This window comes from Calliphora vicina, chromosome 1, assembly GCF_958450345.1.
Source record: "Calliphora vicina chromosome 1, idCalVici1.1, whole genome shotgun sequence".
In the NCBI taxonomy this organism is placed as follows: domain Eukaryota; kingdom Metazoa; phylum Arthropoda; class Insecta; order Diptera; family Calliphoridae; genus Calliphora; species Calliphora vicina.
The window spans coordinates 163,789,841-163,808,046 of record NC_088780.1 but is presented as its reverse complement, the minus strand read 5'-3'; the positions used below and the strand labels follow the sequence as shown (position 1 = coordinate 163,808,046).

Sequence of the window (18,206 nt, the reverse complement as noted above, 5' to 3'; positions counted from 1 at the left end):
TGTTGTTGTGGATATTTTATTTTTTACCCTTTTCCCTTCTTTCTGGCATCATATGGATGACGAGCTAAAATAACTGCACGTATTTTGAGGTCAAGAACGAATCAAGCCAGTGAGAGAGAGAGTTCTGCATCGGTCGAAACAAATAGTGCGGGGCACGGTCTGGACAATAAAGCGGTTGAGGGAGACTTCCCAACCACTTCATTCTAAATACTTTTAAACAGATATTGCAATATATGACCTAGCGTTGTCATGATGGAAAATTCGGTTTCATGTCTGGCCGCATATTCTGTTCGTTTTTCGGCCAATGCTCGCTTCAAACGAATCAGTTGAGCTCGGTACAGTTTGCCAGTGATGGTCTGGTCAGATTTCAACACCCACCAAATACAAACAATTATCATGGATATTTGGCTTTGGTGTCGCTTCGGCAGGTTGACCGGTCTTCACATGTGATCTCTTACGCTTCGGGTTATTGTAATGGATCCATTTTTCATAATGATTCGATGCAAAAATTATTTTATAGCGTTCAAGCATCATTTCGGACACGCTAAATAGTCTTTTAAGGTCTCGGGTTCAAGTCGTATGGTACCCAATTTTCCTGCTTTTGCATGAATCCTTCTGCTTGCAAACGTTTTGTAATTGCTGCTTGAGTAGCTCCAATGAGTTTTACAAGCACTTGTTGAGTTTTACAACCATACACGAGAGTAGTATTCCATTTTCGGTCGGCTATAAGAAGTGTAAATAGTGATGAGATCAGATGGAGTGAAGTAATTTATACACCATTTCAGAATGCTTTTAAAATGGGTTTAGCAGACGAATATTACACTGTATTTTCATGCCTAAAACATGAAGAGCGTCTGATTCATCAATATTTACACCACCCATAATTACAGATGAAGCGAAATAATGCTTCGTGCGACTCTTTTCAGAGATTGTCACAAGATCCTGATTAAGCGAAACATGTTATGTTATGCCCCAATCTCTAACAGGTTGAATGAATGGGTAAAATTGGTGTCATAGATATGGTTGGAAGTTTGACGTAGAACGTCGTTTAAAAAAATAAGGAATAGATTTGGAGAAACAACGGAGCCTTGCGGTACCCCTGAATTGATCTTGGACTCGTTTGATGAGATCCCATCTACAACAACTCGTTTAGTGAGAAAGCTCGATATAAGGAGTGAGATCGAAAAATTCTTAACACACGTTTTTCATTACATTTTTTAACCCAAGTATTATTTGAATTTTTTTTTGATCAAGTTACCTTTGAAAAACATGTCAGTTATTATGTGTAATGTCAATTATATTAATTTTTTTGTTAATCTGATTAAAATGAGTGACCAGAAAAAAGTGCGTACTGAAATTATTAAATATTTTCAACAAAACCCAACTTGGTCTTACAAAAAGTTGGCCAAGCATACAAAGGTCTGCCGTCAAACTGTTTCCAATGTTATTAAACAGTACCGGGAGAACTTGTCAGTTGATAGAAAACCTGGTTCAGGTAGAAGGAATGGTCCACATGATGTTTCTAAAGCCAAAAAAATAGAACGCATTTTCAAAAGAGCTCCCAACACATCCGGTAGGAAAGCAGCCCGGTTAGCTCAGTGCTCGGACTATTTGGTACGAAAAGTTAAAGCTAATGCAGGTTTAAAAACATACAAGGCTCAAAAAGTTCCTGACAGGAACGCTACTAAAAATTTAGAGGCCAAAAACAGAGCACGGAAATTGAAGTCAAGTTTTATAAAAAAATATTCTTGCTGCATAATGGATGACGAAACGTATGTTCTGGCAGATTTTTCGCAACTTCCAGGTCAAAAATTTTATGTTGCTGATGCTCGAGGGAATGTTGAAGAAAAGTTTAGGACCCAAAAGCAGACAAAATTTCCCAGAAAGTTCTTGGTATGGCAAGCAATATGCAGTTGCGGCAAAAGAAGCCACTCATTTGTTACAACGGGCTCTATAAATACCGAAATTTACATCAAGGAATGTTTACAAAAAAGGCTGCTTCCATTCATAAGACTTCATAATGTGTCCACTTATTTTTGGCCTGACTTGGCATCCTGTCACTATGGCAAACAAGCCCTTGAGTGGTACAAGAACAATAATGTGGTATTTGTACCAAGAGAGGCAAATCCTCCAAACTGCCCGGAGCTAAGGCCAGTGGAGAGATATTGGGCTCTTGTTAAAAGAGAATTGAAGAGTACAAAAAAGGTGTCCAAAAGTGTGGTAGATTTTAAACGGAGATGGACTACATGTTCGAGCAAAGTGACAGAAAGCACTATAAAAACGTTAATGGAAGGGTTTCCGAAAAAGGTTCAAAATTTCATCACTAGTGATTAAAACTATAAAAATAATTTTTTTTGTAAATTGTAATAATAATTTCAATCAAATAAAAAAAAAATTAAAGCTGTAAGTTTAGTGGTTTCTTTTTTATAAACATATATGTATGTTAAGAATTTTTCGATCTCACTCCTTAAATCGAGAGAAGTTATAATCGATATCGTTAAACAAATTCATTTAGATGACTTTGCAAAGTTCGATTGTTAGAAATGATAGAAATTGAATTAAATAGCGAACATCATTCCAAATTCTCAGTGATCCACAAAAAGAACATGCCACATTTGTAAATGTATTGTAATGGTGCATAAAATTTATTTTCTGATTGTGTTTCTGAGGCACAATTTACAATTTGTTTCCATTTGCTCAAATTCGTATTGTATTCGATATTAACTATTAAATAAAGGGGTGATTCATTTAGAGGTTTCAACACTTAAAATATAATTGGATGTCCAAATCGTTATTACGACCCGTAAAAACAATATCTGACATTTATTTTTTAAATATCCATTTGCAAGCTCCAAATTTCGATCGTGAGTAACGTTGGTTTCGTGAATCGTAGCTGGCTTATCGACGAAGACTTTTGACTTCACATGACCCCAACAAAAAAAACAGAGGTTTGATATTACAGGATCTAGAAATTAGCTGCTTGGCTCGGAAGGTTCATGATGACATATTTTCCACAGAACGCTGATTTTCGTAATTCAGCGGAATAATTAGAAGACGCTGTTGTGGTGTTACGTGATGAAATGTCCAAAAATGCTGAATACAAATAAGAGTACAGCATGAAACCAATCACACGTGACCTCTGGAAATATTAAAAAAACCTCTGAATGAATCACCCTATAGTAAAAGAAGTGGGTGCTCCAAAATCCAGACATGAAATATAGTACAAGAAGGCGGAGATCTTCGTGATATGGAAAGCCACAGAGTTGATAATGGCACACGTCACTGATTTGTGTGTAGTGACTCTATATGTGGCACTTAGGGCTTTGAAATGTCATTGAATACATTCCAGCTTAGTGGACTATAAGATATCTCTCGAAGAGTTATTGCTACACTACTCAATAAGATTGTATTGGGTACCGGGGCACTGTAACATACAGGGAAATGAGGTGGCATATGAACTGGCCAGAAATGGTTCTGATTTAGAACATGGGGGTGTAAAACATCCTATGTGTCACTACTACAAGTTAATAGTTGAAAGATTCCGTGATACCAACAACCACGGATTGGTTGTCTTTGCATTCAAACACTAATTGGGTTGGATAGTTGTAGTCTCAGAATTCTAGTAGGAGTGATAACCGGTGACTGCTCAATTGGGGCCCTCATGGGTAAATGGAATAATGGCACACAGGATTTTGTAGGGTGTGTGGGGATGTGGAGGAGTTGGAGACGGTAGAACTCATTATGTGCAACTGCCCGAGATTACAGGGTCATAGATTTAAATGGCTAGGTAACAGATTTTTGGATGAACTTGGGAGTGTTGCTGGCTGTAAACTGAGTAACATACTTGATTTTATCAGGGGAATTGGATAGCTATTTAAAGGACGTTCTACAGTGATTTCAAATCCGTAACCTCTCTATGCAGATTTGGATTCTTCTTTGTCATACTTTTTTCTCTAAATATGACTCTTGAAGGGAATCACAATGGACCTTGTCTCCGAGTGGAAGACAAAACGAAGTGGGTCAACGAAGACCAAGCGTCTCTATAAGGAATTGAATGACGAAGTCCCCTTGATTTGTTATCTATTATTCAAAAGTAATACAGTAGTAGTTAACTGTATTAAGTATTTCTAACTAGAGTATCTGATATTTTGGTATTTAAAATCACGAAGAATTGGATTTTAAAATCTCAAAAACAGAATAAACGCATAGAACGGAAGGAGAGAGTAAAAAATTACTCCTTTTTCACACATACGGGTGATACAAAAACAAACTGCATGCAATACATTCTCATGAATTTGATTTTTGGCCCTCAGTTACCTATCTAGTTGTTGTCTATGTTCAAAAACATTAAAAATATGATTCTCATTGACAAAAAAGATTTTATTTTTTACCAAATTTTTATAAAATTGTGCTATTTATCTAGAATAAGCTGTAAACGAATGCATTTGAATATACACTTGCCAAAATAACACAACTACAAATGCAAACAGCATTTGTATTGTTTCATTACTATTGTAGTTGTTGCTATTGTTGTACATGTCTTGTATACTCTACACATGGAGATATACATATGTTTGTATATTATATGTAAATAGTTGTTGTTTTTGTTCTCGTTACTGTTTTCGAATGATGTCAACCAAACAACAAATCAATAAACAATAAATGTTGTTCTTGTTGAACCCGAATCCGAGAGATGCTGGCTGGATTATTGTTGTCATCGTTATTCAAGAAGAGAGTGTAGAAGGGATTCTGTGTATTGGGTTGTGGCGGTGTGATGTGATTTGAACAGGGAGATCTTTTGACTTTAAGACCTGTTAAAGCAACAGAAATTAAACAAATAAAACAACAAAAACAACAACAGAAAACTGGAATTTACAAAAAGTAAAGAAAACAAAATAAAATAAAAAGAAACGGCATAAAAAAGTAAGAAATTAAAAGTTAATAAGGGGCAGCCAAATGCCACAGACTAAGTATTTATTTATGGTTTGTATTTGTTGGTCGGTAGGTTGCTTCTCTTTTATTTGTTGTTGTTTGGATGGTATGTGTCTGTAAACATTTATTTTTGTACTACTACTTGCTGCTGCTACTGCTAAATGCGAGGTTAGACTGAAAAGTTATTCTAAACATTTTTAAACTTAGTCGCATGTTTTACGTTTACTACAACACAATGTTACTAAAGATGTTTGTAATCAGATCCAAATAACAAAATTTCATAAAATCTGAAAGATTCACTAAAGACCTCTTTGGCGTAGTTTTAAAAATATGGACGTATGAGTCTTAATCTGCTGAAAATTTTCAACGATAAGCGGTTCATAATATATGTATATAGATACAATTCTGTCATAGGATGTGTAGATGGAAGAGAAATTGAAAAATAATCCAGAAAACTGTCGTCATATTGTTTTTTTTTTACTTTGTATATTACATATAGCAGGATCCACTCCTGTCGATAATAAAAGACAGACGATCGATGTTAAATCAGTGATGTACATTTAATGATTGTTCCATTCGATATTTTGATTGAATAAAAAGTAACTTGTTGAGTTGAATGAGCTTGCATTGCCACAATGAAGAATAATCCTTGTTTGCTTGTTGATTTTCCTTATTTATCCAAAGACAAACAATTTCTACGATACCAGTTCGATGTTCGCATTTTTCTTCGCGATCATTAATCCCTAGTTCGTTGTTTGTCACGATCAAGATTAAATTAGATCATGCAGTGTATTATTTTTATCCTATAGAATTGGTTATAAGAAAGAGGATGGGAGGAAGTAGCTTTTGTCAAAAATTAAACAGGGAAGTTACAGACAGAACTCCTGCAGCTGGTTTATCACATATATGAATAGTATGACTGAACAAAGAATATTCTCGATAATGTGATATTAACATACCAATTGATCACAAAGTTATTGGCTATTTTGGGATAACGTGAACTATGTAAAAACCTACTAAAATGGTCAGCTTATTAAGCACGTAAAATGGAAGCATGTTACTTCGAAAAACTCAACAATGCCATTGTCAGAAAACAGAAATAAAAGCTTATCAGCTTCAATATGACAGTGTGAGCTCTACGAGGTGGCTCAAAACTCTAGCTCTCATTTTATGCGTTATTGGGTTTTTACAGCACTCAGTGGATGACTCCTACTAATGCAATGAATTGGAACTAGGAAAAAAAGTTATGGGGAGGAGGATAGAGGAAGTAGTGTTTGTGGACATTTGATTTTAATTTTCGTACATTAAAAGGGACAGGAAATACTTTAACAGGAAGCATATTCCACGGTACGGCTAAAAAGCGAATTTTCTCTGTAGTGTATTGTGCGATCCACTGAACAATTGACCATGAATGGATGAGCCCCCGCTGATGAATGCGTATTTCGTAAGAAAATAAGGGTATTTGGAACAAGTTTTCTAATTTCATCAGAAAACCATTCCATTGTGGTATCGATAGAACAGTGAAACACAACACACATTGCGACGATGCTTCAGAGAATAAGGGCCTTTTCGGAAATGCATCACTGCAAATGTCATGAGTTCTAAAAAGCAACAGTGAAACATGCGCAAAAACCCATCAAACAAGCATCACAAAAATGGCTGATGCATTGTCTGCGCATCAGCATCAGCTGATTTGCATGAGCATCGCAAACTAATCACAGATGCGCATCAAATGCAGCGCAGTGATGCATTTCCGAAAAGGCCCTATATAGAGCTTTCGATTAGCACCTTCACCTTCTCGAAGCATCGGTCCATTCATGAGAGTTGTATTCTATTTTGGGTCGGATATAAGTGGTGTAAATAATAAGGAGATCAGATGAAGTGATGTATTTTATACACCATCTTAAAAACCGAAGCACTTTAATAATTCTTTCGACAATTAAAAGATGTGTTTTCACACTGGATTCTCATGCCTAGAACATCGATTCCGTAATGTTTACACCTCCAATAGAAACAAATGAAGAAACATGATCTGTCGTGCGTTTGTATGTTAACATACAACATTGAGTCTTACACAGAGAAAACAGATTCGTAATGGCAACCGAATTTGTTGCCAATCGAATGATTCGGTTGCATATATAAAAATTTTCGGTTTTAGCAACTAAAAATCAATTGATAACGAAGAATTTCAGTTGAAGCAATCACATTTTTGTTACAAGTTCTAAAATTTTGTATCCACAACTGTAAAATTCCGTCACCAAGGCGGAATCATTCGATTGGCAACAAATTCGGTTGCCATTACGAATCTGTTTTCTCTGTGTACGTGCATTAAAATCGACTTTATTCGCAAAACCCTATTCATTCATGTTTTGCCTTATTGCCCCAATCTCCGAAGCCTTGGCCTATAGTTGTCTTCAGCAAAAGAATAGATAAGAAGTTTGACTTAGAAGTTAATTTCGAAAAATATGGAATAGAGTAGGAGAAAGAATGGAGCCGTACCCCCTGAATTAGTCTTGAACTCGTTTGATGAGATCCCATCTACAACAACTCGTATAGTGCGATCTCTGAGAAAGCTCATTATAAATAGAGAGATGTCATTACCGACACCAGAACAATACGTTTCGATAAGAGCGAACCATGCCACACCCTACGAACGCCTTAGAAATATCAAGAGCCACAATTTTACATTCGCCAAAACGGTGAATGGAGTGACGCCATTTTTCCGATAAGAAGGCAAGCAAGTCCCCCGTAGAGCGTCCTCTACGAAAGCCGTACTGCCGGTCGCTAAGTTAGTTCAGGAGTTATAAGGAAAAACTTTATTAAAAGTACGTTTGATTTTAATTGAGTTTTGTATGATAACTAACGAAAAAATTATGAAAATCTTATTTTCCAGGGTCCCACTCAATGAAAACCAAAAATACCACTTTTATTGACTATGTATATGACTTGTAGCCGGCGTTGAGCTTAATAATTTTACTGAACCTAACTTTGAAATAAGCGGACATTTAGATGTTCAAAATACATGAAAAGGCACAAAAAATTACAATTTTCCCTATAAGATATTTACTAACTTCAAATCGATATATATCGATTCCTAGACCTGACCCAGCGAAACTTCCGGGACATGTATAACTTTTTTATAACCGATATATCTTTACCCGGTGGGCAGAACCCCCGCCGATCACTGGCCCCTACCCTTTGTAGGGTAGGGGCCTACAAAGCCAAAAAATTCAAAAAATTTCCATTTCGCCAGTATCGTTTAAAAATCCCCTTAAAAATCCATCTTTTCACAGACATGTCGAAAACTTATGAAAGGACTTTTCCGAACACACTCGCAGTGCTCTTCTGCTCCATTCGTATGTGTTTAAATGATGCACACAGTGTAAATTTAAGGCCTTGTGTCAAATTGTCTGAATTGAAATGAATAAAATATTTAACAGAACAACTACAACAGCAACAACAAAAAGGAGATCAAGAAAAAAAAAACGAATTACAAAATGAACAAAAAAAAAGGCAACCAGAAGTCAGACAAAAGGGCGTAAAGCTTTGTGGTTTTTGCCTGGTGTATGATGTTAAATAAACACAAATATCATACACATCCATACATACGAACAAACAAACAAACAAACGACATGCGACATGATTGTTTATGCGAAGGATGATGGGATGTCGTTGTTTTCATCTTCGTCCTAGTCGTTGTAGTATTCGTCGTCGTCTTCATCGTCATCGTCATCGTTCATTATTCAGTTCACTTCTATTCCTTGTAATAGAGTAAGCAAGAATTTCTTGCTGTTGTTTTTGCTGATTTTTGTTGTTGTTGTAGCAATAGTAAGTAAGTAGTCTTCTGAGAAATCAAAACAACAGCAACATTATTAACACAACAATAGCAGCAGCAACAACAACTTAAACAACCATGAGGAAATTGTGTGAATTAAAACGAATAAAAAGAACAATTTTAAAATTGTTTTTTATTTTTTTTATTTGTGTTGTTTTTTTTTAATGATTCTGATGAATGTTGATCATCAGCATTTTTCTCTTGTTGCTGCTACCGCCGTTCTTGTTGTTTTTATTGTACTAGTTGTCATGTTTAGCCAAAGATTCTTTGACCACCACTTTTCACAGCAACACTGTGTATCTCTCTGTGCGAGTGTACTAGTTTATTCAACACATTAAAAACAAACTTGAGTTTGAAAGTTTTTATTTATTTATTTTCCTGAAATTAAATCCAATGGTTCTCGATAGTAAAATTTCAGCTAAACAGTTGGGCGTTCGTTCGTTCGGTCATTTGGTCGGTGTTTTAATCATAAATGCGTTTTTATTTCTTTGATTGTTTATTTGTTTGTTGGTCTGTCTGTCCGTCCGTCCGTCCATTCATTTCATTTTAATTTAATACTCGTATGGTGTACGTTTGTGTTTGTTCCTTCGTTTCTTTGCCGCTTCTTTGTGTATTTTAAGACGACCATCAACTTGCCTAAAGGCCGACTGTGTTGGGTCGTTTTTTGTTTGTAGAGTTTTTGCTCTCGTCCCCTCCGCCCGCTGGTTGGAGTGTCAGTGTAAAATCTTTGTGTTTTTAGTTGACCAAAAAAACTGTAATCAAATCGACGACACTAACACTGTTGGTCAAAAATATTGTAGAGGTTTTTAAACTTTTGCTTGAATGAATTGCAAATAGCTTTTTTATTGCTTAACACATGTGTTAAGCAATAAAAAAAGCAAAAAATGTATTACCAGTGGACCAGAGTTAAATATTGAATCACTATTTAAAAAGTATGTAGAACGAATAAACATTAAATATATGCATATGTATTAAATACGAAGCTTTTGTTGAAATTCCTTGAACTTATCCTTATCCTTTTCCTTACGGAAAAAGATGTCGGGTTCTAAATCCTTTAAAGGTTATAAAAATAATATAAAAATAAATTAAAAAAATCGCATTAAAAATTATGTCAAAATTCGCAGATCTTTTCAATTTTCTAGAGGCAGCCGGAAACGAGATATGTACAGTAGCCCAAGAAATTCTACATACAGGAAAAATTATTGTGTTACTTTAATTTAAGGTAGTTTTTTTAGTTTTTTATGAGATATACATATAGTAATACATGTCTTATATCGATTTTAGCAAAAAAAAATCAAATAACACCTAAAAGTTCATCGTTATTAGAGTTATTGATTCTGAGTAAAATAACGAAATATTTATTTTCGGTCACGCCTACTTTTGGGTGGGCGGGACTATTAAGTTTCATAATATTTTGAACATTAAAGCCCAAAAAATCAAAAAAAAATTCGTTATTTGAATCAGAATCAATAATTCTAATAACGGTGAAATTTTGGACGTGATAGGAAATGTTGCTAAACCCGAACTAAGTGATGTTGTTTTAATTTTTTTTGGTGTGAATTTATTTTTTTTTAACAAATATATTTCATTACTTTTAACTTACAAATACATATTTCAACGAAAGAAATTTAATTTGAATTCCTGTATATAGACTTTATTGGGCTACTGTATGTATAATTTTTGTCTCGTTTGGGATCCTTTGTTTATTGCTAATACAGTGCACTCGCGATAATATGAACTAATTAAAACCAGGCCAGTTCACTTTTGCAAGATTGTTGCGAATGGCATCTAATTCTCATCTACAAACATTTTTGCCACACAAACAGCTAGAGAAACCCTCATATTATTATGCAGTTGAATTAGAATTTAGCCACTACCCAATTGATTTAGATATTTTAAAGATTTTCATATTTTAGAGTGAAAAGTGTTCATATTTTGGGCTGTTCATATTATCGCGAGTGCACTGTACATTGGAAACAACTTTTGCAACTTGATGCACACCGATCGCTTACCGTAGCTTATGGTGAATGTGTTTCATCGGATTTTAAAACAGAAGATATAAATCGCCCAGACCAGCCAAAAAAATTTGAAAGGCAAGAACTGAAGCCGTTACTCCATGAAGATTGTTGTAAAACTCAATAATAGCTTGCAAAATCATTGGGAGCTACTCAAGCAGCAATTTGAAAATTTTTGCGAGCAGCAGGATTCATCCAAAAACAGGGAAATTGCTTACCATACGAATTGAAGCTGAGAGACCTTGAAAGACTATTTCGTATGTCTGAAATGCTGTTTGAACGCTACAAAAGAAAAGCATTACTTTTAAAATGGATCCATTACGATAACCCAAAGCGTAAGAGATCGTATGTGAAGCCCGCCCAACCAGCTATATCGAAACCAAAGCCAAATATCCATAGCGCTAAGGTAATGCTCTGAATTAGGTGGGACCAAAATGGACATATCTATTAAGAGCTGCTGAAATTTTCCCAGACCATCACAGCGAACCTGTACCGAATGCAACTGATTTTTTTGAAGCGAGCATTACCCGAAAAACGCCGAGAATATGCGGCCAGATATGAAACCGTAATATTCCACATGTTGCAATATCTGTTAAAAAGTATTTAGAATGAAGTGGTTTGGCAAGTTTTGCTTCATCCGCTTTATAGTCTAGACTCTAGACCATGCCCCGCCGACTACTATTTGTTTCGATCAATGCAGAACTCTCTCTCACTATGGAACAGAGTGTCCGATATTGGCTTGATTCGTTCTTGGCCACAAAAGTTGAGTAGTTCTTTTGGCTCGGATTCCATATGTTGCCAGAAAGATGGGAAAAGGTCATGGTCAACACTTTGAATAAATTTATATTGTACAAATAATATATTTACCAAAAAATGTATAGGACAATTCAGGAATGACTGGCAGATTTTAGTGTTTTTAGTTTATTCTATATTCTGGGTACTTCCAAAGTTCTAGGAGACTGTCCTGAACCAGTGATTCTACCTATTATTTAGGATGACAACTAGTTACATAACTAGCTACGTGACTAGTTATTTTAACACGTGCATGTCCTAAGCTGGGACTTAATTGACCTTTTTGGATTACAATGAGACGGTCTGATAGCTGGTCCAAAGTAGTCAATACATTGGATTCATATACTGGTTACATAGATTCGGTTAACTTACTAGCTACCTAGCTGGTTATTTTAACAAGTACGGGTGCAGCGGAAGCTAATTGACTTCAAAAAGTCAGTCTAATAACCGATTACTTGTAAACAAATCTTTTTCTGTCAACTCTCCAATAGATTATTTCGGTTGGGTAAACTAACTCCTTTCTAAAGTTTAAAATGACTACACTATAGCCTACTTAGAGACACTAAAGTGGCAATTGTCTTCCCGCTAGTTACATGGCATGTCAGTATAATTAAAATAAATAAACTGTATGAGAACTATATCAACAAAATTTGTATAAAACCAGTTTATACGAATTAGTCACAAAACGTTTAAAATGACTACACTCGAGATTACTTAGAGACACTTAAGTGGCATTTGTCTTCACTCTAGATTACCTGGGATGTATAGAGTAACCAATTGACTTCTCTCTATACTATAAAGTGCGTCAAATGACCCGAAATATATAAATTGGAGTTAGCCAAGTTATCAGACACTACTTGCTTAACTGCTGGGATGTTTATGCTTAGATCCCAACCATTTATAGGTCGATTTAGTGGATTTTCAATATGAAATTGATTATATACAATATGGGTTCGTAGGTTAACTGGGGTCTTTGGAAAACTAATTTCAAAACCACGCGAACAGGCGGACTTTGCTAAATCCACTTAGGTATCTATAAGGCTCCAGAATATCACAGTACAACACATGATTTTGGGACTCAATTCTGACAATTGCACGTGAAAGTAGCCCCAAAAATAAGAACTTCTGCATCATTAGTTTTGTCAAGTTGGCTGCCGTAATAATTTAATGACCATACGAATTTTTTTTTCTCAAGGTGGATTTTTATAACTTTTTCTATATTTTAGCACGGTTATATCTCGTATACCGTACGGAATATCTCTTTTGTGGCTGAAGCAAAATTGTAGATATTGAATAGTAGAAAAAAAGTACCGATCATACCTACCCGAAAAAGGTGCACCCAGTGCCTTAAAATTTGCAAAAATGCCAATTTTTTAAATTTTTTTAACCAATTTTTCACCTTTTTTGCTCAATAACTGGATTACAAATCCAATTATGAACCGATCACCATGAAATTAGGTCGTGTGATTTGTGTCTATATGGAAGTTATTTATCGTGAATTTTGTATGTATACCATCATTTTTATAAGATTTATTCACTTTAAAGTGATTTTCGGAAGCGGGTCTTATATGGGAGCTATGAATAATTATGGACCGATCATAATAAAATTTTTTGACATGAATTTTATATATATAAAACTTATTTTGAGAGAAATTTGTGTAGATACATATATAAATTAAACATTTATGACCGATAAAGTCCAATTTCGGGAGGGCATTTGTATGGGGGCTAGGTGAAATAATTAACCGATTTCAGACAATTTCAACAGGCTTCGTCCTTGGGCCGAACAAATTATATGTACCAAATTTTTTTATGATCGGTACATAATTAGTCATAGCTCCCATATAAGACCCGCTTCCGAAAATCACTTTAAAGTGAATTAATCTGTTAAAAATTATGGTATACATACAAAATTCATGATAAATAACTTTCAAATAGACACAAATCACACGACCTAATTTCATGGTGATCGGTCTATAATTGGATTTGTAATCCAGTTATTGAGCAATAAAGGTGAAAAATTTATAAAAATTTTAAAAAATGGTAATTTTTGCGATTTTTAAGGCACTGGGTGCACCTTTTTCGGGTAGGTATGTTCGGTACTTTATTTCTACTATTCAATATCTACAACTTTGCTTCAGCCACAAAAGAGATATTCCGTACGGTATACGAGATATAACCGTGCTAAAATATAGAAAAAGTTATAAAAATCTACCTTGAGAAAAAAAAATTCGTATGGTCATTAAATTATTACGGCAGCCAACTTGACAGAACTAATGATGCAGAAGTTCTTATTCTTGGGGCTACTTTCACGTGCAATTGTCAGAATTGAGTCCCAAAGCAATGAACTGAAAAATGTTGTACTGTGTATATATACTATATAGAGTCACAAATGAAAATTGTTAAATTTAGTTCTGTGAGCAGCCATTCAACCAGCAGCTCACTTGGGTCCTTTCAAAAAGCTGATCCCGTTGGGATATCCTGGATGTGTTTCAGATTCACCCTCGTGTTTCAGATTCATCCACGATAGCTCTTCTAAACACGAGATAGGAAGGATATACAAATTGGAAAATTTCGATTTCAACAAAATGCTGATAAACCAAATTTATGGAAGTTATCAAACCTGTAGTTCTAACATTAGGAAATCTTTAAATATTTTATTGAACTAAAATATCCGAAATTTCAAAAAAAAAAGTTTCTTCTTTGAGTGCTATAATTTTGATCGCCACAGTAACGCACTGTTGTTGGGAAAAATCAATATTGGAATTGACAAAGTTCAGAAGACAACAACACAAATAATGAAAACAAGAGCATAACAACAAAAGAGTCAACAACTAAATAACTCTCTGTCGAGAATGGGAGCGCTCTCCAAGAGAACGAAAATACTGGAAGTAAAAGTATTCGTTAGATACAGTTGTCTCTGTTACCCCTGAATTCGAATCTATAAGATACAAAACGAACGTGGTTGAATGGAAAATATTGCAATGAAAATGCTCTCACTGCGAGAGTTTAAAGAGCGAGAAATACTGACTGACTGGATGGATGGATGGACGGCTGGTTGGCTTGCGAGCAAGTAAGTAAATTGTAATTTCTTGCAGTCGTCAGATAGGTAGTAGACATTGAACTTAGGCAGCCGTAACAACACACTGAAAATTATTTTTATTAATAATAAATACTCTACTAAACCAAGAACCTGAAACACTACATATTTTTTAAATAACAAGAAGCAAAAAAAAAAGAAACTAAAATTTTATATGTAAAAGCAAGAAAATCATCATCATCATACTTTTTCTGCTAGTGCAAGTGAATGAAAATTGATAAAGAAAAATTATTATTAAATAAAAGTGTTGGAAATGTAGAAATATCAACAAACTTGGCTGAACCTGAGAGATAACAATTAATTAATTAATTAAATCTTACAAGAAAAATATTAACAAATCTAAAGCAAAGCTAAGAAGAAAAAAAAATAGTAAAACAAAAAGTGTTTATTAAAAGTTGTGAAAAGAAAAACATGAATGCCTAAAAATATTAATAATATAAAACCTGAAATTGTTTAAAAGATGTAAAATTACAAAATTTTCCTTTTTCGTGAGAAGTGAATGAAAAAAAAAACACACAAATGCAAAATTTTGTGTACCCTTAAAAAACCCCTGGTGCGCGCTGCCCTCCCTATACTCTACATATAAAACAGCAAAAACAACAACAACAACAACATATGCACATATGTATATAACATTACAACAACAGCATGAAAAACGGTATTAAAATCATTTAAAGGAAAATTTGTATTCGTTCGTTATTGGTTCAAAATAAATATTTAAACGAAAAAATTGTTTCGAAAAAGGTTTTAATATAAAAATTTCAAATTTATATTATTTTGCAACTTATGAGCAAAAAGTGCTAAAGTGAATTTTAATAAAAAAAAAAAATAACAAAAAGTGTTGAAAAAAAGAAGAAAATGTTTCGATATCTTTGAATTGTATCTAAACCCATTTTACTACTCATACAAATGAAACAATTCTCATGTCACGGTTTAATTGGATTCAAGTTGAATTGAGAGCAACACAACAAACGCGCGGCGTTTCAAGTATTCCTGTGGTTTTCATACCCACAACAAAAACAACAACTACATCACAAATCAAACAAATTCAGATATATCCAAAACTCTCCCAAACACAGAGAGAGAGTCCCACAACTTTCCCATAGAGAGCCAGCATAGAGCATATTAAACGAATATAAGAGCATATTTTGAAAACCAGTGGAAGGATATAGCAACAAAAACACACACACAAAAAAAATATTCAAAAAGAGTCGCGTGCGTATTTTCATCATCAACATCATCGTTAAATATTTCAAAAACCAAAAAAAAAGTAGCTGCAGCAGTAGAAAAGCAGCAGCTTTATAACTACACCGCGTTAAGGAAACACCTTGCTTTTTTGGAAACCAATACTAAAGCACACACTTACATACACACACATACATTCATACTATCTACTTGTACAAAAAAGGAACCGAAAACGAAAAAGTTTTGAAACCAGTCAGCAGCCACTTCGACTTGTAACTTGAAATAAAAACTTTCCATGTTCAAATTTCAAACAGCCAAAATTGTCAACATTCAAATTTCTTATAAAATTTAAGACCTTCAGCTAAGAACCCCATCAATTATGGATCAGCCTTTAAAGGTAAGTGTTTATTTTCTTATATTTTATTGAAAAATTAAAAATATATCTAAGAAGCTTATCGATTAACCTGCTCAAGAGCATAAAACAAAATTCCAATTGTTTCTTTTTTTTTTTGCCGAAATTTTGTTGGTTGAAATGTATATTTTTTGTTGCTTAAAACACTGCCATCCATCCATCCAACCAACCAGCCATTCAGCCACCTTCGTCTTTTTCCAATTTGAACATACACTGGAAAGTTACAAATTTTGAGGATTTTTTTTTTGGTCAACATTTTTGTAGACAAAACAAATTTCTTTTGAAAATTATTTGCAAAAATAATAATATTTCAATGAAATTTTTATAAATTTCTTTGAAATCCTTGAAAATTTTCATTTCTCTATACTGACCTCGACCTTTCTAAACTTAAAAAAAAAATATGTACTTTAAATCATATTTTACAACAATTTGAAATAAAAGTCCTTGTGCCAGCTAGAAGGTTTTGAGTATTTGTTGTTTGGAGTAAAAGATTTTTTCAAAAGTTTCAATTAAAAGGTACTTCAGCAATAATCTTAAGTTTTTTTTTTAAATTTAATTTGTAAAGTTAAATAAAATTGTAATATTTAACAATTAGTATAAATTGGAAATATACATTTAATTAATCAACTATCAAATTTGAAAAACAAAATTGAGAAAAAGTAATTTTGGTGTTTGAATTTTGTTAAAATGTTTGTCTACAGCTAAAGGTTCGAAAGAATTAATTCATTCATTCAATTTTCAAAATCAAATTAAATATAATCTCTTAACCATGCTATTACAGCATTTACCAGGAATGAATTCTTTGTATCAATTTCTTAGTATTTCTAACGTATTGAATTTATTCCTTTGGGAATTCTTTCTAGAATAGAATTAATTCCTTATTGAATCATTCAAGTTTTCTGTAATTCAAATCCATTGCAAAATAGCGTATTATAAAAAAAGAGCTTAATAGACTGTTTCACAATATCGAATGAAAGATTTCGTTGGCGTTTCGTGCTGAAATAATATTGTAGTTTTAAGAAGATATCATTTAAAGAAGTTCCCGAAATGTCCTAACAACAATTTGCAGGGACTTTAAAAAAAAAATTCGAGCAAAAATCATTGATTAAAGAACTAGTTCCACAACCATTCCAAGAATTAAATCTTTGTCTTAATTTCCAAGTTATTCAAATGTATTGAATTCATGCTTTTGATAATGTATTGAATGATTAAATTTTTCTCCAATTACACTATGCAACAAATGGAGACTTTTGGAAAAACACAAGATCATGACAGTATAGGTTCGACTCTACTACCAAAGGGTAGTACAACCCTATACTCAGTTTGCCCATTTTGGTGACCGATTTTTTTTTATGGGCCCCCAAAGTTTCTGAAAATCAGTGGGGCCTCTAAAAAAGGTGCCATCAGGTTTTGGTTAACAGCTAATTCAGACTTTGTGCTACGGCTTAACTTTATATGGCAATAATATAGCTAAGAGTCCGCCAAATAAATTTTGTTAAAATTTGTTTCCAACAAATAGCTTTTTCGTGCACTTTTGTTGAAAAAATATAGGAAGAAAATTTTTTTTTTTACTTTTTTTAGAATAACTTCCAGGGACTCCTAATTTTTCAATAACAATATCTCGCAAAGTTGTAGCTACGGTAAATTTGAATAACTCTTGTGAACATATCAATGCATTCTGAATGTGTCTAGTCACTCTACATAGCACATAAAGATCACTTTGTACCTTAACAATTTTCGTTTTTCCTATTTTTTGACGCTAAAACAAAGATTTTTTTGTAAAAATAGTATTATCAAGTCCACACTTCTATGTTGTGCTGTATTATTTACTCGGCTGAGGTGTTCGGAATGGGGATCAGTGGGTGGACCTTCAATGTCACACATTTATAAAAAAATTGCCAAAAAGTCATTTATGATCCGAATGAGCTGCAATTT

At 33.8% G+C, this 18,206-nt stretch overlaps 1 protein-coding gene across 3 annotated transcripts in view; it reads left to right on the top strand.

Moving 5' to 3' along the window:
- Nucleotides 1-14,620: 14,620 nt before the first annotated feature.
- aus (argus) overlaps nucleotides 14,621-18,206 on the top strand; it is a 111,593-nt gene continuing 108,007 nt past the window's right edge. For 2 of the 3 annotated variants that reach the window (XM_065516511.1, XM_065516512.1), the window contains exon 1: nucleotides 14,622-16,256. In XM_065516511.1, coding sequence (XP_065372583.1) covers nucleotides 16,239-16,256 — 18 coding nt within the window. In that variant the 5' untranslated portion in view covers nucleotides 14,622-16,238. Of the gene's footprint in view, nucleotides 16,257-18,206 lie in introns of all 3 variants that reach the window. The other variant, XM_065516513.1, reaches the window with a different exon arrangement.